The sequence below is a fragment of the Sinocyclocheilus rhinocerous genome, unplaced genomic scaffold, assembly GCF_001515625.1.
Source record: "Sinocyclocheilus rhinocerous isolate Xijiao unplaced genomic scaffold, SAMN03320098_v1.1 scaffold1215, whole genome shotgun sequence".
In the NCBI taxonomy this organism is placed as follows: domain Eukaryota; kingdom Metazoa; phylum Chordata; class Actinopteri; order Cypriniformes; family Cyprinidae; genus Sinocyclocheilus; species Sinocyclocheilus rhinocerous.
The window spans coordinates 930941-956092 of NW_015628913.1; the positions used below are offsets into that span (position 1 = coordinate 930941).

Here is a 25152-nt window from a genome sequence, read left to right on the forward strand (position 1 = left end):
CATATAATATATATATATATATATATATATATACTGTATATATATATAACCCGGGTCTCCGGCTAGGGAGGTGGACGCACTAACCTGCACAGCACCTACTCGCTGGCCTCCGTTACACACACACACACACACACACACACACACACATATATATATAATTTCATTTTTTTAAATATTTATTTTCTTCTACATAGCGATTGATTAGTTGGCTAAATGAGTTTCTTTTCTGCTATGGTGCTAGAATTATATATATAACTATATGGCTGGAGGCATTATGGGATATTTTGGTTTTTGTCGGCCAAGCATCTCTGGAGAAGGCACTTATTTAGGAGGCACAGTGGCAGTCCTGCTTTACTTGGTGCCCTAGGCGAGAAAAGAAATATATATGTGTCTTAAATTCAATATATGTGTGAAACATGTTAGTCTCGTGGTACAGTTTTCATTTAGTGTTCCAAAGTTCAAATCCCAACCTAATATATAACTTTTTTTAATAATCCAAGCACAATTGCAACTTGAACTTGACAAATCACCATGTACTGTATTCTTGTTGTATGAAAAAGAGCAGCTTTGACATTTTAATAATAACTCCATGGAGTCCATGGGATCTGTGAAGTTTTTGAGTGACAGTGAGGGTGAGAAGACAATGACAGAATTTCTAGTAGGCCTATAAAGCAAATGATGTGTGGAAGGTGCAGCTAGATGAGCACCTTTAATAAGCAACTTTTTAACTTTTGTTCTACAGTAATAGTTTTAAATTTAATTCATATTTAGGACAAAGTCACATCTTAAATGTAAAAAAAAAAAAAAAAAGAAAGAATTTTTTTTAAAAACAATTTTATTTTTGTCTTTTGGACAAGATCTCTCTGTGGTCATTAAAAATCCCATGGCACTTCTCATAAAAGAGTATGGGTGTAACCCCGGTGTCCTGGCCAAATTGCCCCCCTGGCCTTTGTCAATCATGGCCTCCTAATAATTCCCTACCACTTGATTGGCTCTATCTCTCTCTCTCCTCTCCACCTGTAGCTGGTGTGTGGTGAGCGCACTGGTGCCGTTGTCCTGTGCTGCCGTCGCATCATCCAAGTTGATGCTGCACACTGGTGGTGGTTGAGGAGAGACCCCCCACATGATTGTAAAGTGCTTTGGGTGTACAACAATACACAATAAAGCGCTATATAAATGCATCATTCATTCATTCAAGATGACTCCAAGTGTGTTCTTTTAGAACAGTGGTTCTCAATTCTAGTCCTCGCGACCCCCCGCTCTGCACATTTAGTATGTCTCTTATCACTTCAGATGTTTGTTCTATTCGACCATAAGTGCCCTGCGAAGTGGACTTCACAGGATATTCCACCATGATTCCAGTTTGAAGGGAGCGTATATGTTCCATTCAGAGGGCATTAAAGTGTGCGAGACGTGAATTTAAATTGTATTTATTTACAGAGGTATATTATGTCACACTTCACATTTCAGTTACAGTTACAGTTTTGTCTGTGTGTGAAGACGTTGCAGATCGTGGTGTAGCTCAAATCCGTGAATGAATATTCTGAAGTAAAGTAAACTTCAACGGATTTCCTGTGCTCAGGGAATAGGGAGCAATGAACACTGTGTAGGGACCCTGTCAATCTGAACACAGTTCATGCATGGAAACACCAGGGCTCATGAACTGCAACCATTTCATTTTGATTACGTCTTTGTCAGGTCTAAAAGAAGCAGATTTATTTAGCATGAATTTTTTGTATTATGTTATATTTTTTATGTTAGTGGTGCTAAAAATGCATCATAAAAAGTGCATCATTGTTATTTGTGTGTGGAGTGTGTTATGGTATGGAGTGTTGAAGAACAGATGTGATGGGCCATTGTGTGCCAGAAAGTCCAGGGCTACTTTTTAGTCCAACTGGGGATCGGTCTGAATGGGAATGACGTGTGTGTGTGTGTGTGTGTGTCTATATAAAACTCTTTTGTATCCTCCTCACTCTCACCTTCACTTTACTATTTTTCTATCTCTCTTGTACTTGGCACATCCTCACACAATACCAGGGAAGTCATTTCACTGGAGGCTGTCAGAGCACATTTTCTGACCTGTCACTCTTTGCCTTTGAAATATTGCTGAAAAGAAGACCTTGATGTGTCCAATTTTGTCACATTTCAGACATTTCTAGCATTTACCATTAACCTGTTGTCTGACAAAAGTCTTCTTCTTCTTAATTTAATCTATTAATTGATTAAATTTTTTGTTCAGTTTAATGTTGCTATACACCAATTTTCTGCTATGGCTAAAAGGAATAGATTACTGCAAAACCAGAGACATGATCATTAGTGCATTGACTTTAGTATTATTATTCCCCCATGGAATGATGTGATGGACATAATGTTTCAGCCTTGATGTATTTCCTGTTGAAACAGGATGTTTGTGCTCAGCGTATCCAAAGGATCTCATCAATTTTAGAATCAGCCAATATAAGTTAGCTTAAGACACATTGCTAAACCACAAAGAGAAATACTTTTTATATGTATGTATCTGTTGAACGTTTATTTTGTCAGCTTTTATGAGTATGTATGCCTATAGATTACCTCAGAGCTAACAGACATGAACTATAACCCGCAAGCACAGAGAATGTGTCATTTCCAACGTCCTGTTATCTTTTGAAGGAATTTTTCTTTTTCTCTTTTCCCCAGATCAACAAAGACACATCCAGGTCCCGTTGTTCATCTGAGTGACAGTCCAAAAGATGAGGGAAAGGTGAGGAATGCATTTCTCCTTTTTCACTAGAATCAAGAGCTCAAAACATTTTAGAAAGATAAGAACTATTGAGCACAAAGGCTTTACCGCTATGAATAAAATAAATAAATAAATATTCCTTAGTGTGACTGCTGGAGTTCATTATAAAAGGTACTTTGCATGCGTTGGCACAGTTCTAATTCATTAACACTCATCAGGATACACACACACGCACGCATACACTTGTTATGTGACCTGATGTTCACCCCGACTACTGGTGTTAACATCTTGTATTGAGGATGCATACTAAAAACATCTCTCTCACTCTCACAAACACACACATTCACATTCATTTAAAGGAATAGTTCAGCCAAAAAAAAAACACATTTTGTGATCATGTACTTACATTCATTTTGTTTCAACCCTGTAAGATGAGATGTTAGGCAGAAAGTCTGAATTGTTATTTTATGCACAATGAAAATGCATAGTGATTTATACTTCCGAGTTTTCATGCACTGTATTTTAAGTCTTCAGTAGGTCTTTTGGAGCTTGACAGTATAATTCACCATCTAATTGTCATCCAGTTTTGTATGGAAAAGAACAGCTTGGACATTCTGCCTAACATTTTCTTTTGTGTTTCCTGGAAGAAAGAACATTATATACAGGGTAGAATGACATGGAGGTGAGTGATGAAATGTTCATTTTTGGGTAACTATCTCCAGCAGGAGGCATGGCATTTTGTAGTGGGTACCGTGAGGTCATCTTCCAGGAAAATAATCAGGCAGGATTGCTGTGGTTACATGCTGTTGTGGTCACAGCAGGTTAGATGCATTATGGGAACTTATACGGACGGGTTTAAGGGACCAATAATGGTTTGGAAAAGAAGACAAAACAGAAAATATCCTGTAGCACAGACAAAGGTAACGACAGTCCAATGTCTATTTAATTTGAATTTGAATTAAAGGAAGAACTGTTAAAATGTGATGAAATAGCAGTTTAGTACATTTCTTTTCCTTTCGTTCCAATTCCAATTCCAATTCAACTTCCTGAAGTGTGTGGCCAGTTCAGTTCAAATCCACCCACATGATCTGAATGGGAGCCAGTGCTTAAATTCAGAATTTTTGCCCAACATCTGTGACAGAGAGAAGATTCCCAGGATGAAGCATGGGACTGTTTTGATCAGCGCTTGCTCCATCATGTACAGTTAAATAATAAATGTGCCCAATCACCGGTGTGTCTGTTTTGTTCTGAACCAAAACAGCCAAAAGGCGCTTTAATTTTGTAACACGCACTCTTACCTCTGCTTCCACTATTTATTGCCATTCTGTTGAGATTTATAGACTCTTGTATCTCTCTCTCTCTCTCTCTCTCTCTCTCTCTCTCTTCTGTGTGTGTTCCTCAGTTGCTGATAGGTTTTGAGAGTGGTACAATAGTAATGTGGGACCTGAGGGCCAAAAGAACTGACTTCAGGATACACTATGATGAGGTGAGTCTTACATGTTTGTCATTTACACTTCCTTACAAAGGTAACATGTATTTTTTGCATAAAGCTACCTATGTATTATAATATATACACCATTTTTCAACAGTATGGGGGCACTATACAGTATATATATATATGAAGTGTATTCATTTTAATTGTGTGGAGTGTTTATGTATGAAAATACAGACATATATACTTTATATTAATATATATATATATATATATACAGTGGGTACGGAAAGTATTCAGACCCCCTTAAATTTTTCACTCTTTGTTATATTGCAGTCCGTACCCACTGTATATATATATATATATATATTTATTATTATAATTTTTTTTGTCTCTGTGTGTGCGCGCATTGCTGACCTGAAAGTTCTGGTTTTATCATCTTGTTATAATCCAGCCCTCAGCCAAAAACAAGACAAACAAAAATAAATTGGAGAAAGAGCAAAAAAACTAGGCTATATAAATAAAAAAATTACGTCTTTCTCGCTCTCCATTGTCCAAGTAAATTTACTTTTGGTACGAAAAACTTGGCTCATCTGCTCATTTTTTTTCCCCACACTGTTGCTGATTTACAACAACACTGAACACAAGTCACTTTTCTGATTTAATTTCCCTCCTTGTGCCATGTGGATGTGTTTAGCTTAATCACTGCTTGGCACACAACTTTATCTTTCTTCTGAAAGGGGAACTGCCTCCTGCAGCCAGCTGCTCGCATTCATCCTTCTAAAACATGTTTCAATCACAGCGCCCCTTGGCTCACAGCAGCACACACAAAACCTTCCAAAAACTCGCCATTTTCTCCTTCCAACCCTTTACTGCGGGTTTCAATTCGTTGACTGCGCCCTCTGATCATCTGTCAGCGCCGCCTGTACAGAGGCACCGTCGCTCTGCAAGCGTTTGTCAGAGTGGGTAAATGGAAATGTCTAGGGGTCTGCTAATTGCTGCTTTAGATGCCCGTCTGGTATGCACAAAAAAAACATACTTTTAATAGAAAGGACTTTGAGCGAGAGAGAGAGAAGGAAGAAGAGAGAAACTGGGAGCAAAAAAACAGGATGGAATGAGAAGCACGACACAAATGGATGAGATTGTTAGTGTTGAAAGAAATAGGAATAGATTTGGAAAGGCACAAAACCCTTTACTCCACATTAATTTCTACAAATAGACTGAACACAGAACAACCACTATCATGTTTGACTAACCACCTTTAGATTAAATTTAATCTGATTTCATGGTGTGCCTTTTTGAATAATATAGAACATCAGCATCAAACACTTTAAACCGTTTTCATACACGCTACTAACAAACATCAAATAAATCTGACGCTGATATCATTTCACTTATTATTTAATGTGTGACATTATTGAGTAGATGAGTGGAAATCAGGCTGCTTTGATGGTGGAGTAATTACTGATATCGGATTATTGACTCTCAGATGGATGAAGGTCTGAGAGAGAGAGAGAGAGAGAGAGAGAGTCTTTCACAAGCAGGAACTATTAGTCATGTCTTCAGTTCTCTGATTTCTCTCATTTCCGGAGCCAAATTGACAATGCACACATGTGACAGCATCTCTGAGTTTTTTTTCTCTGTCTTCTTTCCCCTTGCTTGTTTTATTTATTTATTTATTGTTCTCTTAGATTCACCAAAGTTGCATTTATCGAAAATACGGTAATACAGCAATAGTGTGATATTTTATTACAATTTACATTAATTCTTCTAGTTTATATATAGCAATTATTACTCGGATCTTACCTAGTCAAAGCTGTCTGACACATTGAGCTATGGTGCCTATGCCAGTTCAAATCCAGCTTGCAATAGCTGGGTCACGTTCATTCTCTTTTCTTCCTCATTTCCTATCCTCTGCTGCATTGTGGCACAAAAATGGCCAAACAAATTAACATTATGAAACAAATGAACTGTTTTATGATCTGGTCATCATTTAAAATGTTTACTGATGCAGTCCTGATCGTTTCTCTTCTGGTGTCTCTCTGTCAGGCTATTCACTCAGTAAGTTGGCATCATGAGGGCCGGCAGTTCATGTGCAGTCATTCTGACGGCAGTCTGAGCATGTGGAACCTGAGAAACACAGCCAAACCTTTTCAAGTCACCTTCCCTCATGGTGAGTACACACATAAAGTATATAATTTTTTCACATATTAATAATAATTAGTGCAAAACTTTTTATTTTTTCAACTTAATTTAATTTAAAGGAAAAAATGTTGCGGGAATATCATCCTTATACCCTAAATTAGGACATAGCCTTTTATTGTTTTCATATAAAGCTATTTATATTTACACCAGACTAACCTTAACCCACACCCAAACGAATCTTTAAAATATTTTCATTTGTACAATAAAAAATATATATATTTCCTTGATTTATGAATTGTTTTCCTCAAATAAATACATCTTCAGATGTCCCAAAAGGGAGGTTTTGTCAGTCTTAACTAACTTCTGGAGCTAAATTTGACCCAAAGTATAGCTAAGTAAACCCACACACACAGTTAAAGACCCCTTCAGCCATGACTCACCATCTATTAGTGAAATCTGATTCTGACGTAGTCGGCAAACACACCCCCTCACCAGGTGTGTTCATTATGGAGGATGATTCAGTGTGTGGGTTCACAGTGTGTGTGTGAGTGTGTGTGTGCGTGCGCAAGTTTGATTTGACAGGAATAAGTGATTCACTCTCAATCTTTGCTGCTATGTTTGGGGTCCTGGCCTTGAGCTCAGTGGTTATATAAAGATGAACACGCTCATACTGGGAAAAGTGGTTTCTTAATCAGAAAGTTCTGGACATAAACGTAAGAAAGGTTCAGGTGAAAAAGTGAGAACTTGCTATTTTGTCTCTTTGTTTTTTTTTTCAGGTAAGACTCAGAGAGATGGTAGAAAAGAGTCATGTAAACCCATTCTCAAGGTCGAATACAAGACCTCCAGAAACAGGTAAGAGAACACACAAAAATCCCAAACATACCTATAAACAGCTGATCGGTTTTGGGAAATGCAGTCTTGAGTGTTGTGGATGAATTTAATCCTCCTATTTGCTTGCGACAGATGTGTCCAAGTTCCACTCGAAATCCATTACTGCTGTTTTATCTTGTCACAAAACAATTAAAGTTTACTGCCTGTTTTTATGAAGCCTGTTTTACTTGGGAGATGAGCAGCAAAACATAATTTGAAGAAACTTCCATCTTTGATTGCTTTTTTTTTGCCTTTTTTCCCCTATGCTGTGTTCAAATAAGTGGTCATGAGTGACCGCCTCAGTTTTAATGATATTTTAGATTAGCTTGGCTGTAATATTGTTTTCCACCTTTTGTTTTCTCCTATTTACATAGAGAGTATTTCAGGGTTGTGAGGAAGACTTTAAAGTGTCCCTATTATGCCATTTTTAAGGTTCCTAATGTTGTTTTGGGAGTATCCTACAGCAGGTTTACATGCATGCAAGGTCAAAAATCGCTTTCGTTTTCTCAAAATATGCATTTAATATCACCTTATTTTCCAGTGATTCTCAAACGATTTGTTCGAAGCAGTTCTAAGATTTAGTCTCTCTAAACCCCTCCTTACCATGAGCCTACTCTGCTCTGATTGGTCAGATGGCCCAGTCTGTTGTGATTGGTCTACCACGTACAGTGAGTGTTAGAAACGATACACCATAGATCCATATTTTGAACGCTCAATAGAAAATATAAACATCTATTATTTATCATGCTTACAGGTTATGATTCATTGGAGCCAGCCGGTCCAAATAAACTGGGTACTGAGCCATTTTTCAAGAGCAAGCGTTTTGTGAATCCTGCATTGAACTCCCCGAGATTAGAGAAGCAGTCATCAGTAAAATGACGGGAACACAAAAAAAGATTGGGGTTGTACTGCTGTGGTACAGTGAAAAAAAATTAATTTTAACCACTGATTCTTTGCAGCCTCATCTTTTGGATGTGAAAATAAAACAAATTTACTTTCACAGTGTAGGACACAGCGTCTTCTCAACATGATGTTAACCACACAAACAAACTACAGTGAGTCAAGTTAATCACGGCCGGCCAACGTAGAAAATAGGCAGGCATTATCCAAATATGTTACCCCAAAACGTGTAGCCGTCACGGAAGTGGGATTCGAATTACTGACGACTCGTTTCGGCTGTTCAGAGCCGATTCTTTCTTTTGGGAGACAATATCTTTATTTATTGTGCACTTTCTGCTTTACAACTTTGCAGATAATTTTCATTCACATGCAGCTACATTACACACTGTATGAAAGGCAATATTCGAAATGGCATAATAGGGGCATTTTAAATTGAAACCATGCATTCCTATAGTATCAATGTATTGAAGGGACATTTAACGTGAAAGCGAGGTTGTTTTGTGTGGCATAAAACTCGCTTTCCAATAAGACAGAATCTTTTGGTTCTTGACATGATATCAGACAGACAACTATGGTTTTCCATTTAACACTCTTTTATTATTTTCCGTCTTCCAGTAGTGAAGCATTTGTTGTCTTCTCCGGGGGTCTTTCGTATGATAAGGCAGGACGTAGACCCACCCTAACCATCATGCATGGCAAAGCCATCACAGTGTTAGAGATGGACTATCCAATAGTGGACTTCCTAGTGCTCTGTGACACGCCCTATCTCAACGGTGAGTGTACTGAACAGAGGTCAGTCCTGTCTCCTGCTCTCTTCCATATCATTAGTGTTGTTTTTGGTGGGACATTTAATTGGATTGAGTGAAATCAAGTTTTCGTTCTTTTTCTCATTGTAGACCCAATCATTAACAGAGAGTGGAGAGGAGATTAATTTTAAGTGAATCAGTTAATTCGTTCAGACAGTTCATAATGGTTCAGTTCAAAACAACTGATTCATTTGAATCATCACTAAAGGAGTGTTCCAAGAAGTGCATGTTCTACATTTGAAGTCTTTCTTATTTTGAAATTAAATATTTATTTAGTTAAATAATTATACAATTTTCTGTATTATTAAGTTTGACAAATTAGGGTGTTGTATTGGTATTTAATTTATTTTTATATATTTGTTTCCGAGTGATGTCATCACTTTAAATAAGATCCTGGTTGTATTTGTGCTACATGAAAATAATAATAATAAAAATAAAGACAATATTAGATGATTTTTTTGGTAACACTTTACAATAAGGTTCCATTAGTTAATGTTAGTTAACGTACTAACAATGAACAATACATTTATTACAGTATTTATTAATCTTTGTTAATGTTAGTTAATGAAAATGAACCTTATTGTAAAGTGTTACCTTTTTTTTAGCTTATGGTTCTAACATGTTCCTCAACTGATTGTTTTATCCCCCAGAAAATTCTCCCTTACAATTCAGTGATTTTATCAAGTACAACTCAAAAATTTGGTGTCAGTAAGATTTAAAAAAATAAATTAATACTTAAGGAGGCATTAAATTGATCAATGGTGACATTAAATACATTTGTAATGTTATAGAAGATTTACATTTCTTTTGAACTTTCTATTCATCATTGAATTCTGAAAAGGGTAGCATGGTTTCCAGAAAAATATTAAGCAACTATTTTCAGTATTGATATTAATAAGAAATAAGAAAGAAAAAAAACAGCTTTGCTATTACGGGAGTAAATTACATTTTAAAACACATTTAAACAGAAAACAGGTATTTTTAAATTGTAACATTTCATAGTATTACTGAATTTTGTATCAAATATTTTTTATTTGATTTTTACTGTATTTTTGATCAAATAAATTCAGCCTTGGTAAGTATAAAAGACAGAAACAAAATCTCACCTAACCAAACATTTGAATGGTAGTGTAAATGCATTGTGAATCAATTACATAAAATCTTCAGAAACAACCAACTTAAAGGAGCAATTAATTTGTGAATCTGACATCAGTAAGGCGTGATGCGAATTGATTCTGAATGGTTTGAGAAGTGACAGCTTCGGCTCTGTTCAGTCAAGGGGTGTATCTCTATATCTGTCTTTTTCTCTTGAGAAAAGCAGAAACAGACAAAGCCCTGTCAAGCACATGTACACACATGCACAGAATTTGTTACCCAGAATGCAAAAAAGAGACGGCAAACATCCAGCAAATGTGAAGATATCAATTGTTACCCATTTTTTCCCTTTCTCCCTCTCAACTCTCTGCTTGTTCATTCATTCTTACCAGTGCATATACAGCACAGTACGTGGCCCTGCATCTTCATGACCTATGGTTTTCATGAAAAGAGAATAATGGATTTTTTATTTGAACACTAAATCAATCTTCTACTGGTCAGACAAACACTACTCATTATTTGAACGTTTCTGCTCAAATAAACACAGAAATGTTTTTTTCAAATGTCTTTTTTTTTCCACCCAAAAATGAAAATTTGGTCATCATGTATTCACCCTCATGTCACTCCAAACCTGTATGACTTTGTTCTGTGCAAAACAAATATTCATAATATATTAATCTTCAACATTTTTGAAAAATTATTTTGTATTTGAAAAAGTATTTTGTCCGTGCAATGAAAGTCAGAGGGTTCCAATGTTGTAGTTTCATATGTCTCCTTTAAATGAAATAATATCCATAAATCTATGTTTTTGTGCTCACCTTGTCTTGAGTTCATAGATGGTTATTGGTTGAGATGTTGTGTTTTTGTTGACAGAGGTCCAAGAGCCGTATGCGGTGGTGGTTCTGCTGGAAAAAGATTTTGTTGTGGTCGATCTAACCCAGAGCAAGTGAGCAATCTCTTCTTCAGTATCTATTTCTCTTTCCGCTGTCATACTCACACACGTTATGCCATGTGTGTGTGACTGAATGATGTAACTCAATGTGATGTACTCCAACAGCACCTCCCATTAGTACTTCCACCAGAGGCAACATCGCTCAACACCCAATAAATTGTGTGTGTTACTTTTGTAGATGCTTTGTGGAAAAGGGTTTAAATCTGAGTGTGTGTGTGTCTTTATTTGTTAAGAGTAAATATCATTTGATTTGCCACTCATAAACATCCATCAAATGAATCATTATAAAGAACCAGAGCTAAGGTCAGCCTGACACTCACACACACACACACACACACACCAACTGGCCGTTCGTCACTCTTTTAAGTATTACTCCTGCCATAGAGACTTTGTCAGTTTGACATCAGATGTTTTCTTTGCTTTAAGGCCATTTCTTCACAAGGGCACAGCGAAGGAACAAACAAACTGCTGCACCCAAACCCTCTCAGAACCAAACAGTCATCCATACATTTAAAGGGGTCATATGATGCGATTTCAAGTTTTCCTTTCTCTTTGGAGTGTTACAAGCTCTTGGTGCATAAAGAAGATCTGTAAAATTGCAAAGACTAAAGTCTCAAATCCAAAGAGATATTCTTTATAAATAAAGCATGTCAACATATTCTGTTACACCAAATACACAAAATAATGATCTTTAAAATAGCATCATATGACCCCTTTAAACTTGAATTTTAAAGTGTACTTTAGTTTAGTTTTACCTTCTTTAAAAACGTTATATAGTTAAATAAGGTTATATTATATAGTAAAAGCAATAAGCCACTAAAGGCTGCAATGTACTGTATGTTACAATGATTTTACTACAGGCACTCTTAAAAACATGGTAAAATCACACACAACCTTGAGCTTATTACTGTTGTATCAACAATTGCAGTGTGATAAAGACACTAACACTTACATTTATTAAGAATAAAAATAACACTAGCACTTACAATTTATTATTATTATTATCATTATCATCATTATTATTACATTCTTAATTATTATTAATTCTTCTGATGGATAATATAATTCAGTTGCATAAATGTAGGCCAGTGGCATCAATACAGTACCCGTGGGTATCAGTACCTGGTAGCCCACTTAGAGTCGCCCACAGAGCACATTCTATAAATAGCCTTGTTTTTTTTATCATAATAATGCTCATTCTTAAGTGTTTCAAACATGTTGTCTTCTAGCCCTTTTATCCATTCAGGTCACTCTCACTTACAGTTAGAATGGAGACCTCCTGTTTATGGTCACCTGTAGCAACATAATGCACTTTAATACAGATTTCAGTTGATGTACGGTCACAGATGTGTGTGTGTGTATATAGGCTATTTTATGTAAATTTGAATGTGACTCTTGCAGTCGGAGTTGAGTCAAAATCGTCTGTGTTTTATAAATGCCTGTTATTTATTTAGAAGTCTCTCTCCTGTAGTTTTCCTATCTTTGAGAACCCCTACCCCATGGACATCCATGAGTCTCCAGTCACGTGCACGGCTTACTTTGCCGACTGTCCCCCCGACATCATACCCGTGCTTTACTCCATAGGAGCTAAACACAAAAAGACCGGCTACAGCCACAAGGTTTGTCAAAGTTCTTAGCTAATCTAAAAACTTTCTGGAGTTTCTCGATGACCCAAATTGCAGCCTTTCATTTGAAATGCTTAGTCATTGTAACTTATCATCTATTTTTCATGGCAGTTGAGTGTTTTAGAAACAGTTTTTATCTGTTTGTGTGTTTGTGTTCAGGAGTGGCCTGTCAGTGGTGGCACATGGACAGTCGGTTCACAGACATATCCAGAGATTATCATCACAGGGTAAGTGAATTTGTGTGCGCTTTATGTTATCAACCTTCAACTGTTACTAAAAGCTTTATAATACTGTAAAAAGCTCTACGGTATTATATGCTTGAAGCTTCATGCAAGTTCATGTTCAAGTTTGGGGTTGGTAAAATGTTTAAATGTTTTTGAATGAAGTTCAAAAACTTACCAAGGGCAAAAATACAGTAAAAAAAATAAAATTTAAAATAAAATAAGAAAACAGTCATATTGTGAAATTTAAAGTAACTGCTTTCTATTTGAATATATTTTAAAATGTAATTTGTTCCTAATTTGTTCCTGCCATTACTTTGGTCTTCACATGATCATTCAGAATTCATTCTAAAATGCTGATTTGGTGCTGAAGAAACTTTTTTTTTTTTTTATTATTATCAATGAGGAAAACAACAAGTTGTGCTGCTTAATATTTTTGTGGAAAACTTGATATATTTTGTTTAGGATTCTTTGATGAAAAAAAAAGTTCAAAAGAACAATTTATTTTAAATAGATTTTGAACTTTAATGTATGTTATTTAACAAACCAATGTGCGATTTTCTGTTCATTACATATTATATTTACATGAATTTGGCTGAGGCATTGGAAGAATTAGATAGCTTTTTTAGCATTTCATATAAACATCAGGTTGAGTAAAATGTGTGCTTTTTTGTACAAAACTGGATATGTGGATGATGCAGCTGTCCCAGAGCAACACACTTCATTTTCTCACTTGGATGTTTGTGCATTTATCACATTGTCACTCATAGCAGTATTGACAGGTACAGGGAAAAATATTGGGAATGAAAACTGAATGTCACTGAATTGCCAATTCTCCATTGAATGATGTTTAGATATAATACATTAATGGGTGTTTCTTCAAATATGTGCACCTTTGACCCTGTGAACTTTTACAAAATACACTCTCTTAAACTAACTTTTAAACTAACTTTCCACACTTTTTCTAGTCTATTTCATGGATCTACCAACAGTGTCCAACATACATGTATCAGACTAATTTTTGTCATGTATATCACAGTATCATTTACACTATGTCACATGATGTTGTTATGATTTCCTATGTTTATGTAATCTAAAGTCTTCTTGTGAATAAAATTAGTAAAATGCTTCTTATGAATGAAATTAGTAAAAAATAAATTAGTAATAAAATTGTATTATTAGTTAAAAAAAAAATAATAATAAAAGAATTTGAAAACATAAAGTTTGTCTTGGACTCAAGTATCTTCAGAAGGGTTGTTGTGCAGGTATAAAACAAAAAAAACAGCCCACAGTAGGTGACGCTTCCTACCTAAAATAGTTTCACGCCCCTGCCTCAAAAAAGTTCAACTTTCCGCCCACATGTGGAGGTCATTTATAGTATTTTTATTTGCTTGAAAACTCTGGATTGAGTTTTGATTCCGTTTGTTTTTGTTCCGATGCATGCATTGATTCCGTTTGTTTTCACTTGAAGTCAATGATGTCTAAAATGTGCCCTTCTGCTTGGCTCTCATTGGTAAATGTATTGCACTTCTCCGCTTTAATTCAATAGCACTATTGACCCTGCGTGTTGTTCTCTCTGCCTCTTTTTCCCTCCTGTTTCCATAGCTGTCATCGCTTGCTTTCTCTTAAGCTGTGTAACGCACACATTCAGTTGCTCATACGATCGCTTTTTGTCCTTCCTCTTTGTTGTCCCCCTCAGACATGCAGACGGATCAATAAAGTTTTGGGATGCCACAGCGAGTAAGTGTCTACGCTTTGACAAGCTTGTTCCCCCTTTCAGCCTCATGCTGTTTCCGTCTCACTCTTTCTTACCACTGCCTCGTTTTGGATGAACAACCTCCATTGATGCTTTGCCATATGATTCCTCATTTCTCATTTCATTCTTTTCTACTCAGACCAAACAATATATGACCAAAATGGACATTCAAATACCAAATATGTGCTGGTTTCACAACCATGGGCATTACTTAAAGGAATATTCTAGGTTCAGTGCAAGTTAAGCTCACCCAACAGCATTTGTGGCATAATGTTGATTACCACAAAAATAATTGATTTATTCCTTGTTTTCTATTAAAAATGGTGAGGAACTTACAGTGGAAGTAAATTTAAGAATTTAAAATTAGAAATGTTAAGTTTACTTGAATTCTTGTTTTAAAACGTTTTGTTATTTCAGATGTAAAGCTGTTCGAAATCTGCATGAAATCAAAATTGACACTCTTTACTTTGTTATTGCTAGTCTGTAGGTGAAAATTAATCTGTGCAAGTTAATACAGAAAAAAAAAGTTTGTCTTGGTAATTTTTTATGAAAATCTGAAAATTTGTGTTCCTTCTCTGATGACGTCAGTTATTCTTGTAGAATTAGAACAATTATTAAAACATTATTCTTACAGTTATTGCTTTTGGTGTGAACAGGCTAGGCTAACAGTAACCTATATATATATATATATATTTATTTATTTTCTTAAAGTAGACACTAATCCAATGGTAAACATCATTATGCCACTGTTAAGTGTAGTCAGTTGAGCTTAACTTGTACTAAACACAGAATATTTCCTTTAAAGCACTGTTTCTGTTTAAATACCTTGTTCATCACATTCAGTATGTAATAAGATGTGATGTGGTGATAACCTCCATCTCTGTCAGTCACACTGCAGATGTTGTATAAGCTCAAGACGTCAAAGGTGTTTGAGAAGCCTAAGAGTGGAGATGTGGGACGCAGCGCTGAGCTTGTGGAGGAAGACCCCTACGCTGTTCAGATGATCAGCTGGTGCCCGCAGAGCCGTATCTTTTGTGTAGTCGGCATCAGCGCCCACGTCATCCTGTACCGCTTCAGCAAACATGACGCCAACACCAACATCACAGTGAGTTGAGAAAACAAGTGTGCTCTTAAAGTGATAGTTCACCCAAGAATTCTATCAACATTTACTCACTCGCACTTCCAAACCTGTATGGCCTTTCTGTCTTCTGTGGAAAACAAAAGAAGATATTTTGAAGAATATTGTGTCCATACAATTAAGGTCAATGGGTTCCAAAACAACAGTGGACATCATTGACTTTTATTGAATTTTGTTTTTATTGACTTTTACTTACATCATGCGCACTCAAACCTCTACAAATGATTCAGATTGAAGCAGCACGACTGGTCTTCAACAAGCCCAAAAGTGCCCACGTCACACCTCTCTTTATCTCCCTGCACTGGCTACTGGTTGCGGCTCGCATCAAGTTCAAGACATTGATGCTTGCATATAGAACAGCCACAGGCTCAGCACACTCCTACTTCCACTCACTCTTACGAATCTACATCCCCTCCAGAAGCCTGAGATCTACAAGTGCGCGATGCCTCGTGGTACCATCACAGAGAGGCACAAAATCACTTTCCAGAACATTTTCGTTCACCGTTCCTGACTGGTGGAATGATCTTCCCACCCCCATCCAGAATGCTGAATCCCTGACCATTTTCAAGCAACAGCTGAAAACTCATCTCTTCAGTCAACATTTAACTGCATCCTAAAATAAAAAAAAATTAAAATAATAAAATAAAAAAAACGTTGCTTTCTCTTTCCTTAATCTCCCCTGTCTAGCTTGTACTATTCTGAACAATGTCTGAAACTTTGTATTACGAGCACTTCCTGTGTTTATTTGCCTCGTTATGATGAATCGCTTGTTGTGATCCTCAATTGAAAGTCACTTTGGATAAAAGCGTCTGCTAAAGAATAAATGTAAATATAAATGTGAATGGACAAAATACACTTAGATGTTTTTCAGAATATCGTCTTTTGTGTTTAGCAGAAGAAAGAAAGTCATTTTGAGTGAACTATTCCTTTAAAGCGATCCTTTAAATGTTTGAGTACATGCTATGGATTTGATGGATTAACTTTGTGTTGTATGTGTGTGTATAGTCCCTAGAGGTGCGGTTGCAGTGTGAGATGGAGGATGTCATCTCTCCGTCGGATACAGAGAACACTCCATGTTTTTCGGACCCCAGCGGTCACTCGCCCCAACCTCAGCCTCCCAGTCCCCGCTGCAACACACCGGACAGCGTGCGGGACAGCATCCCTTGCCTCAAGTGAGACTATACAGAAATGTCTCAATATTTATGTTTTCTTACGTAGGACTTGACAAGACATTGGTAGCTTGCTTACTAGATGATGCTATATAGAAAGTATTAGGTTAAATAAAAGTGTAACAATCAAATTAGATTCCACAATAAACTGAATTTGAATACTTACCTCACAGGGTTAAAGATCGTATGATCCGAATGCCTCCTGGATACCAGGCGGAGCTGGTGGTTCAGTTATTATGGGTCGATGGAGAGCCGCCACAACAAATCACCAGCTTGGATTTAAACTCCGCCTACGGACTGTAAGTGGCCTCTAATTTTTTAATGTCATCCATTTTTTTCAGCCAATAGAATCTCTAGAATAGTTTCCCTTGCACAAAAATACTATAGTATTGCATTCAAATATATTATGGTAATACCAAGGATTTGTGGACTTGTTTGGACTTATTTACCATGGTATATGAGTATGGTTATCAAACATTGGTCCTCCCATATTTAATGTAACTGATTTGTCATCTTCAAAACTCCAAAGTCATGTGTCCAGCTGTTTATATACCAGCACGCAGGGTGTTTGATTTTTGATTAAAGTGGTGAAATCTAATTATAATTTGGCCTTCTTTTGGATCTTTCCCTTGTTGTCATCCTGTTTTGATTCAGTCGCAACTATGTGCAACATTACTAAAGCGTTATTACGAGCAAAGGTTGCCATGGTGATGTCTGGCTACAATGGTCAGAAAGACATTGAATTGCTTTGAATTCAGTCCAGCAGATTAAATGTCACTGCACACTCGGTGTCATTCAGGCCGCATGTGTGTGTGTCTTGTGATTTGTTTGTTCATGACTGGACCCAGGGGTGTGGGATTTACCAGTGATTAATGGAACATTTTAAAATCAGTCTCTAGCAACTGAAATCATAAGTTTACATACCCCTTTTAGAACCTGCTGGATGTTTAGCATTCTAGACAGCATAAAATATATTTATGTGTTTATTTGGTCAAAAATACTGTAAACACATTGATGCTGTTAAATATTATTACAATGCATATATGTGTCGTAAATAAAAATGTGGTGTTCAAGAAACATTATCATCAATGTTGAAAACAGTTATGCTGGTTAATATTTTTGTGGCAACCATGATACATTATTTGATGCATATAAAGTTCAAAATAAAAGCATTCATTTGAAATATATTTATTTATTTATTGTATTGTAACAATGTAAATGCCTTTGCTGTCACTTTTGATCAATGTTATGTTTCTGGCTAAATAAAAGTATGAATTTCTTTAAAAAAATTTACCCCCAAAATATATACGTATTTTGCTTTTTATTTATCTTATTTTTATTTTTAATATATTAAGAATTTATGCTGTTTTGACCTTTGAAATGTAATATCATTTTGAACCCGATAATTTGTGTATATTCAGTTTAGTTTTGTGATCTGTATGCACATCTGTTTTGTCAAATGTTTCATCAGGCCAGTACTAAAAAAAAATAAATGTAATTTATTTTTTATAATCACACTTTAAAAAAAAAAAATAATAATAATAATTATAAACATTTCAAAGATTCTGCAAGGGGTTTATAAACTGAGCAAAGCTGTGTGATACATTCAATAATTATATTATATTTAGTCATGACTGCAATTGATGGAAATATTGTTAGTCATAACTGGACTTTATGATGGGTTTTTGTATAACCGACAATTTTAATACGAAACATAGTTGTGTATGATCAGTGAGTGTGTGTATGTTTGTGCAGGTTGGCTCTAGGTAACTGCAATGGTTTGGCAGTTGTGGACTACCTGCAGAAGACCATTTTGCTGTGTATGAGCACCCTGGAGCTGTATGGATCTGCAGACCCTTTCCAGCGACTAACACGCTCTCCTCGCAAAAACCGGCAGTCCACATCAGGTACACATGCACCATGTGTCTCAGAATCCCACAAATGTTCAAATGCAGTGTGTTTCTTTGTAACAAAGCTGTAAAATAAATATCAGCTGTGAACACACACATCACTGGCATGCATCTGCAAACATGCTCAGCATTTCAGCTATCAAAAACAAACTTTGCAGATTTCAAGCTGTCTGTTTTGCCTGTAAATATTCTGTCTCTCTTCTATTTAACACACACACACAGTTCCTCTCTTTAACTGCATGGGACAGACTGCATTCATGGTTGCCTTCTCTGCATGTCGTCTGTTGTATCTCTGTTGCTGTTGGTCTTTGCCTGAGCACGACACCTAACAGAGAACACAGCGTAACCTGCCATACGGACTCGCTGTTACTAATCCAGCACAGATCTCACTCCACCTGCCCTCCTCTATCCTCCTACCCCGACTGCTTACGCACATACACACTCACACGGACCATCCAGAGAAAGGAGATGCCATAAGTGAAAGCTAAAGATCAAGATCTGTTTTCATAGAGCATCATCAAAAGGAAGCTGCAGGGAGGCGCCATGCTGGCTCCTCACTTCAAAGTGGTCGCTCTCCCTCCTCTTGTTCATCCAGCCGTATCTTTAGAAACCGAGAGGCTTTGAGCCGGCATGGAGATGCAGAGGTGGGCAGAAAGGTCGTTTGGTGCGGTCGAAGAGTGATTTTGATCCGTAGCTTATGTAAGCTCTTAAAAAAGAGAGTGAACGTCTTAACGCTCACCCACACACTCAGGCCAGTGTGTATAAAGAGACTGTTTTGAACACTCTCTCTCTCTGTTTTCTAAACTGATGGCCTGAAAGGGGCAGCAGTCCCACTCAGTTTTTATTCTATCATTGATAATGTCTAGTCTTTCTCATTGTATATGGTGGGATCAATACGTCTGAGACCACTGGTCAAAATGTTTCTATTTTGACATTTTGAATGCAGTTTTTTCCAAATTATATTGTCAGCATAATTGAAATTTAAATGAAAATCCACATCCACATCCCCATACAGTGGAAACTAATATTGTGAATGATTATTACAGTTTAAAAATAGCTGTTTTTTAAAATATATTTTAAAATACAATGAATTATTGTGATGTCAAAGCTGAATTATAGCCATTACTCCAGTTTTCAGTGTCACATGATCCTTCAGAAATCATTCTAATAGGGTGATTTGCTGCTCAACAAACATTTCTTAATATTATCAATGTTGAAAACATTTGTGCTGCTTAATATTTTTGTGGAAAAGTGATACATTTGTCATGATTCTTTGATGAATAGGATTTTTTTAAAGCATTTATTAGAGATAGATTTCTTTGTTCTGTGTTGAACAATTTAATGCACCCTTGCTAAATAAATACATTTACAAAATCTCACTGACCTCAAACTTTTGAATGGTAGTGTAATTATGTTTCAAATCATGTACACCCACATGAGTCAAAGACCTATTATTAGTTCATGTTTTATTATACAAATTCTTTGTTTCAGATTTTAAAATCCAAAAACTTTCTGTTTATCTCCAGGTTTGAAATACATTTTGAAACCCAGTCTGGTCTCAGATTTTGGACCCCACTGTATCAGCAGTGCTGCAGTTAGTGCTGTGTGTACAGCGACACAATAAAACTAAAATGCTTACCTTACAATCAACAAATGCAACATTGTGATGCGGCAACTTCCAATGGGTATGAAGACAGCGAAGCTCATGTGATCCGCCTGCTATCAGATACTCACACTCGGTTTAGACAGGGAATCCATCAGCAAAATGAGTCCATACCTAATACTCATGCATATACATGCAATACATCTTCACATATACACTTTTAGATAGACACAGAAGAGAAGGCATTTCTATTTATGTTAATATTTATGTTTGTTTTGTTGGTTTGTTTGTTTGTTTGTACAATTTCAGTGCCACCTTCTGCAGTGGCTGTTAATCCCAAAAGGTTTTTCCTTCTGTTTAGTTCTGTTTTCTGCCTTATTTTTGTTGTTTTTGGTAGATCTAAAAAATACAAAAGGTTAGGCTTCATTTTCCTATTTTCATTCCTTCATTTTCTTCCTCAGTACACTGGGTCTTGCTCGGATTGCGGTCACACGCGTTTTGTCACTCTGAGCCTGTTTTGTTCTTCTCTCCTCCTCTTTTCCTCCCTCGCTCCATGTCTCCTCTCGTGGGTGGCGGTGCTGGGGCATGGGGGCGCTGTTGCAGACTTTTGCATGCGCGGCCTGTCTAACTTTCATTCCGATTCAAAGAAACGGATCCGTACTTCCTACCAGAGTAAGTCATGTCTCCAGTGAAACGCTGATGGTGGAAGCCCAACAGCAAGGAGGCAAAGCACAGACAATAGGATGTCATTTATCAAAATTTGTTGTTTTGATGAAGTTTACCAAAGGTAGAATTACCATACCATACTACACACAATACAATATATAATTATTTATAGTAATACAATTAATTGTTACAGAATATCATATTCACATGTTCTGAATTAGCATACACCAAAACATCCAATTACAATCTTTGATTGTCTCCTTGCTAAGTGTTTTATTGATTTGTGCCAAAGGTCATCAAACATGACCACGTTCTCACACTGTATGAAAAGGAATACTAACAAATAAAATCATGCAAAATGACATGACTTTTCAATTTAAACAAAAAAATAGGATTTTTTTTTTGTGTGTGTGGGGGAAAAAAAAGAATATTTTTCATACTAATAAAAGTCAATTTAAGTCAACATTGCTAAAAAAAAAAAAAAAAAGAGAAGCTTTTCAAAAAACGTTGTAGGTGACTTGTGACTTTTTTTTTTTTAAATCTGACATTTATCTGATAATCATAATGGCCCAAAAATTCAATATCACATACAAAAACATACTCTGCCAATTAATTTATCTCATTTGTGAAAATGAGGCTTTCACTGCATTCCTCTATATAATAAAGTTATTGTTATTACTTTTTTATCATCAAGATTTGTTAAGCTTGTACTTTGCAGAAGAACGTCTCAGGTTACGTATGTAACCCTAGTTCCTCGAGGGAACGAGACGCTGCGTCGAAAACGCTAGGGGAACGCCTTCTGCGACCCACGCTCTGAATCACATGTGAAATCAGTCCAATAGCTGAACGGGACGTCACGGCGGATGACGTCATGACCAGGAAGCTATAAAAGCACGTGCGGCGGAGCCAGCGTCAGCTTCTAGGAATGAAGCAAACGCCGGCAGGGATGCCGGAAGTATGGCACAGAGACGCAGCGTCTCGTTCCCTCGAGGAACTAGGGTTACATACGTAACCTGAGACGTTCCTCTTCAGGAACTCGAGCTGCGTCGAAAACGCTAGGGGAACGAGAATGCCCACGCCGCCAGACTTCCAAGTCTCTGCCTTGTGTGGAAGACTGCACAACTAGGGCGAGAGAACGGAAGAGCCGGGAGTGGCTCGCATGTCTAGCTCGTAAAACCTAACAAAGGTAAGGGGCGTGGACCAACCCGCAGCGTTGCAGATATCCTGCATAGGCACACCCGCTAAGAAAGCCTTAGAGGCTGCCACACTTCGAGTCGAGTGAGCCTTGACCCCTAACGGCGAGGGGAGATCAGAGGACTCATAACATAAGGAGATGGCATCCACTATCCACCGACTGAGGGTCTGCTTAGTTGCTGGAAGACCTCTCTTAGGGGGACCGTAGCACACAAGCAACTGGTCCGCCCTCCTCCACAGGGCAGCTCTGTGGACGTATGCATCCAGTGCTCGCACTGGACACATACAGTTAAGCTTCTGCTGGTCTGGTTCCCTGAAGGGAGGAGGACTGAAGGCCTGAAGTACAATGGGCTGTGGTGCTGATGAGGGGACTTTTGGGACATACCCCACACGAGGGTACAGAAATGCTTTGGCCAGACCGGGCGCAAAGTCAAGACAGGAAGGGGCCACCGAGAGGGCCTGTACATCCGCCGTGACGTCCCGTTCAGCTATTGGACTGATTTCACATGTGATTCAGAGCGTGGGTCGCAGAAGGCGTTCCCCTAGCGTTTTCGACGCAGCTCGAGTTCCTGAAGAGGAACTTTAGTTCGCACACAAACTTGTAAAATGATTGATATTTTTGCAGTGCAGTGCATGTTTTTACCGTCGTGCCTTGAGTAACATCGATGCAATTTTTCTCTCTCCTGCATACACACACACGTGCATGGAATTGTTGGTGGTGATGGTGCACATGCTTGATTCTGGAGTTAATATAACCAGTGTTACTACTGTGGTTGAAAAGCTCACATTCACAGCAGACAGGAGTAGAACAGCCATGTCATGGCTATATATATATATATGCCTAGTTAAAAGTTTAAAAACTGTATTCAATTCAATTCAATTCAAGTTTATTTGTATAGCGCTTTTCACGATACAAATCGTTGCAAAGCAGCTTTACCGAAAATTAAGTTTCTACAATATATTTAGTAGTAGCTTGTCAGAAGATGTTGTGTGTATGTTATGAAGATATCTATACATCTTCCTTGCATCGCTCCAGGATCATGATATTGTCTCAAACCACATTGTTTGTCCTGGTGTTTTGATGCATGCAAATGTGTTTGGTGGTAATGGAACCCGGTGATTATTGTCATCTGCTTCCTCTTACTGTGCCTTCCATATTCCTCCATGGCAGGTCTTACGGAGCTTTCTGATAATCAGGTATCTTTGGACCTAGAGAGGAGCAAGTCACCCACCTCAGGTAACCATACCCACTCATGACCGCACACATCGCTGATAGCCTCACCACCTCTGCTAATCACGTGTACTTCTATACTTCTATTTTTGATAGCCACACCCATGATTGGTCACACCTACTTAATATAGCCACACCCTCTCACGATCAGAAATAGCCATATCACCTTTGATCACACCTATTCCTAGTTCTGGTAACCATACCCATTGTTTGGCCACATCTACCCCAATACAACCACACCCATCTCTAATAGCCACTCCCCACAGGAAACAATGATGGGGGAGTGTTTGAGAAACCTGTTTGATAACAGTCATTATTTTTGAAATTCCACTACTATCTGTGCAAATATCACACATTACAGCTTTAATGACAAAAACGTTAAAATATTAACACATTAAAATAATACAAATCCTTCAAACCTTCATCCTGCAGTTTTTCTCTGTTTCTTTTCTGTCCTCTTTTTTTAAGTTTCCCCACAGCACAGGTCTTCAGTCCCTGGAGGCTCTTTTCTCCACTCTCTTACCTCCAATGTCTTTGCTTCTTCTTTGTCTTAAAGCCATCATAACCTGTGTAGAATTTTTATGAGGATATGATAATGTTTACAGATTTTTACTCAGTGTTTGCATCGCCTCAGTGGGATGAACATGATGACAACAACAGTGCTTGTCCTTGAGGATCTAAATAGAGCTCTTAATTTAGAAGAAGTATTTCAGTAAAGCTTTGATTTCTCAGGGGAAGAAATTTTACATTGTCTTTTTTAAGCTATTGTTGTTTGAAATATCAGAGGCACATTTAGTGCAGTGTCTCAAGAATACAAAATTTGCTGTCTGTTTTTCTCTCTCTCACTTCACTCTCATGTCTCAGTGCAGTTGAAGCTTCTGCTTGTTTTCCTAGTACCCAGCTCAGCAGGCAGCCTGAGAGATGGAAGTCGCTTGGGAAGGCGAGCTGAGGGCTGTAGCCTGACATCAGTAGTTTGAGAGATAGAGAGGAGGAAAACTTCCAAAATGTGGCTGTGTATCAAGCGTATTCACCTAAAAATGAAAATGAGCAAATCTGTATAATTTTTTTCTTCTGTGAAAGACAGAAAAGAAGACATTTTGAAGAACGCCCATTTTCATACAACAATGTCAGAACTGTCAATTTTGGGTGAACTGTTCTTCTCAAGCCTGTAGTGAAGCATAGGAGTCACATGAGTGTGATTTTCTCTAGAATGTTCTGTGGTAAAGAACTGGCTGTCAGAACATCCTTTGTGTGTTTTCTTCTGTGGGATTTGTTAAGCTGGCTTCAGGCAGCTGAGTAATTCAGATGTGTTTTTGTGGAAGCAGCTATTATGACAGGAGTCAGGAAATGGCCTTCAACGATTGGCTTGGGAATTTAGCCAAAAATTAGACTGAGATTCTGGGTATCAGCCACTGAAGCATAAAAAGAGGGTCTGAGGGACTAGTGGAGAAAATATAAATAATGATGAGGAAGGAGAGTATGATGAAGAAAGCATTATTTGTGTGTGTGTGTGTGTGTCTATATGAGTATTTCATTGCACTCATGTTTGGTGTTTGGTAAATGTGTCTGTGTGTTTCTTCAAATATGGGCACTGTTGGCCCTGTAGACTTTTAGAAAATAAACAATAGTTGGTAGTATAACAATGTCCAACAGTTGACATATTATATATATGCATCACTGTAAAACTACATAATTTACATACACATTTTGTCCCCCCCCC

General features: G+C 37.3%; 1 protein-coding gene across 1 annotated transcript in view; it reads left to right on the forward strand.

Annotated features, from left to right (window-relative positions):
- The window catches only part of LOC107738516 (syntaxin-binding protein 5-like), a 141106-nt gene that overhangs the window by 87453 nt on the left and 28501 nt on the right, over nucleotides 1-25152 (forward strand). Inside the window, exons 6-20 of the mRNA XM_016550273.1 lie at nucleotides 2677-2740; nucleotides 4122-4205; nucleotides 6201-6324; nucleotides 7073-7148; nucleotides 8682-8839; nucleotides 10841-10913; nucleotides 12391-12538; nucleotides 12704-12771; nucleotides 14465-14505; nucleotides 15409-15626; nucleotides 16665-16831; nucleotides 17002-17127; nucleotides 18584-18735; nucleotides 20945-21013; nucleotides 23373-23438. Coding sequence (XP_016405759.1) covers nucleotides 2677-2740; nucleotides 4122-4205; nucleotides 6201-6324; nucleotides 7073-7148; nucleotides 8682-8839; nucleotides 10841-10913; nucleotides 12391-12538; nucleotides 12704-12771; nucleotides 14465-14505; nucleotides 15409-15626; nucleotides 16665-16831; nucleotides 17002-17127; nucleotides 18584-18735; nucleotides 20945-21013; nucleotides 23373-23438 — 1634 coding nt within the window. The remainder of the gene's footprint in view (nucleotides 1-2676; nucleotides 2741-4121; nucleotides 4206-6200; nucleotides 6325-7072; nucleotides 7149-8681; nucleotides 8840-10840; nucleotides 10914-12390; nucleotides 12539-12703; nucleotides 12772-14464; nucleotides 14506-15408; nucleotides 15627-16664; nucleotides 16832-17001; nucleotides 17128-18583; nucleotides 18736-20944; nucleotides 21014-23372; nucleotides 23439-25152) is intronic.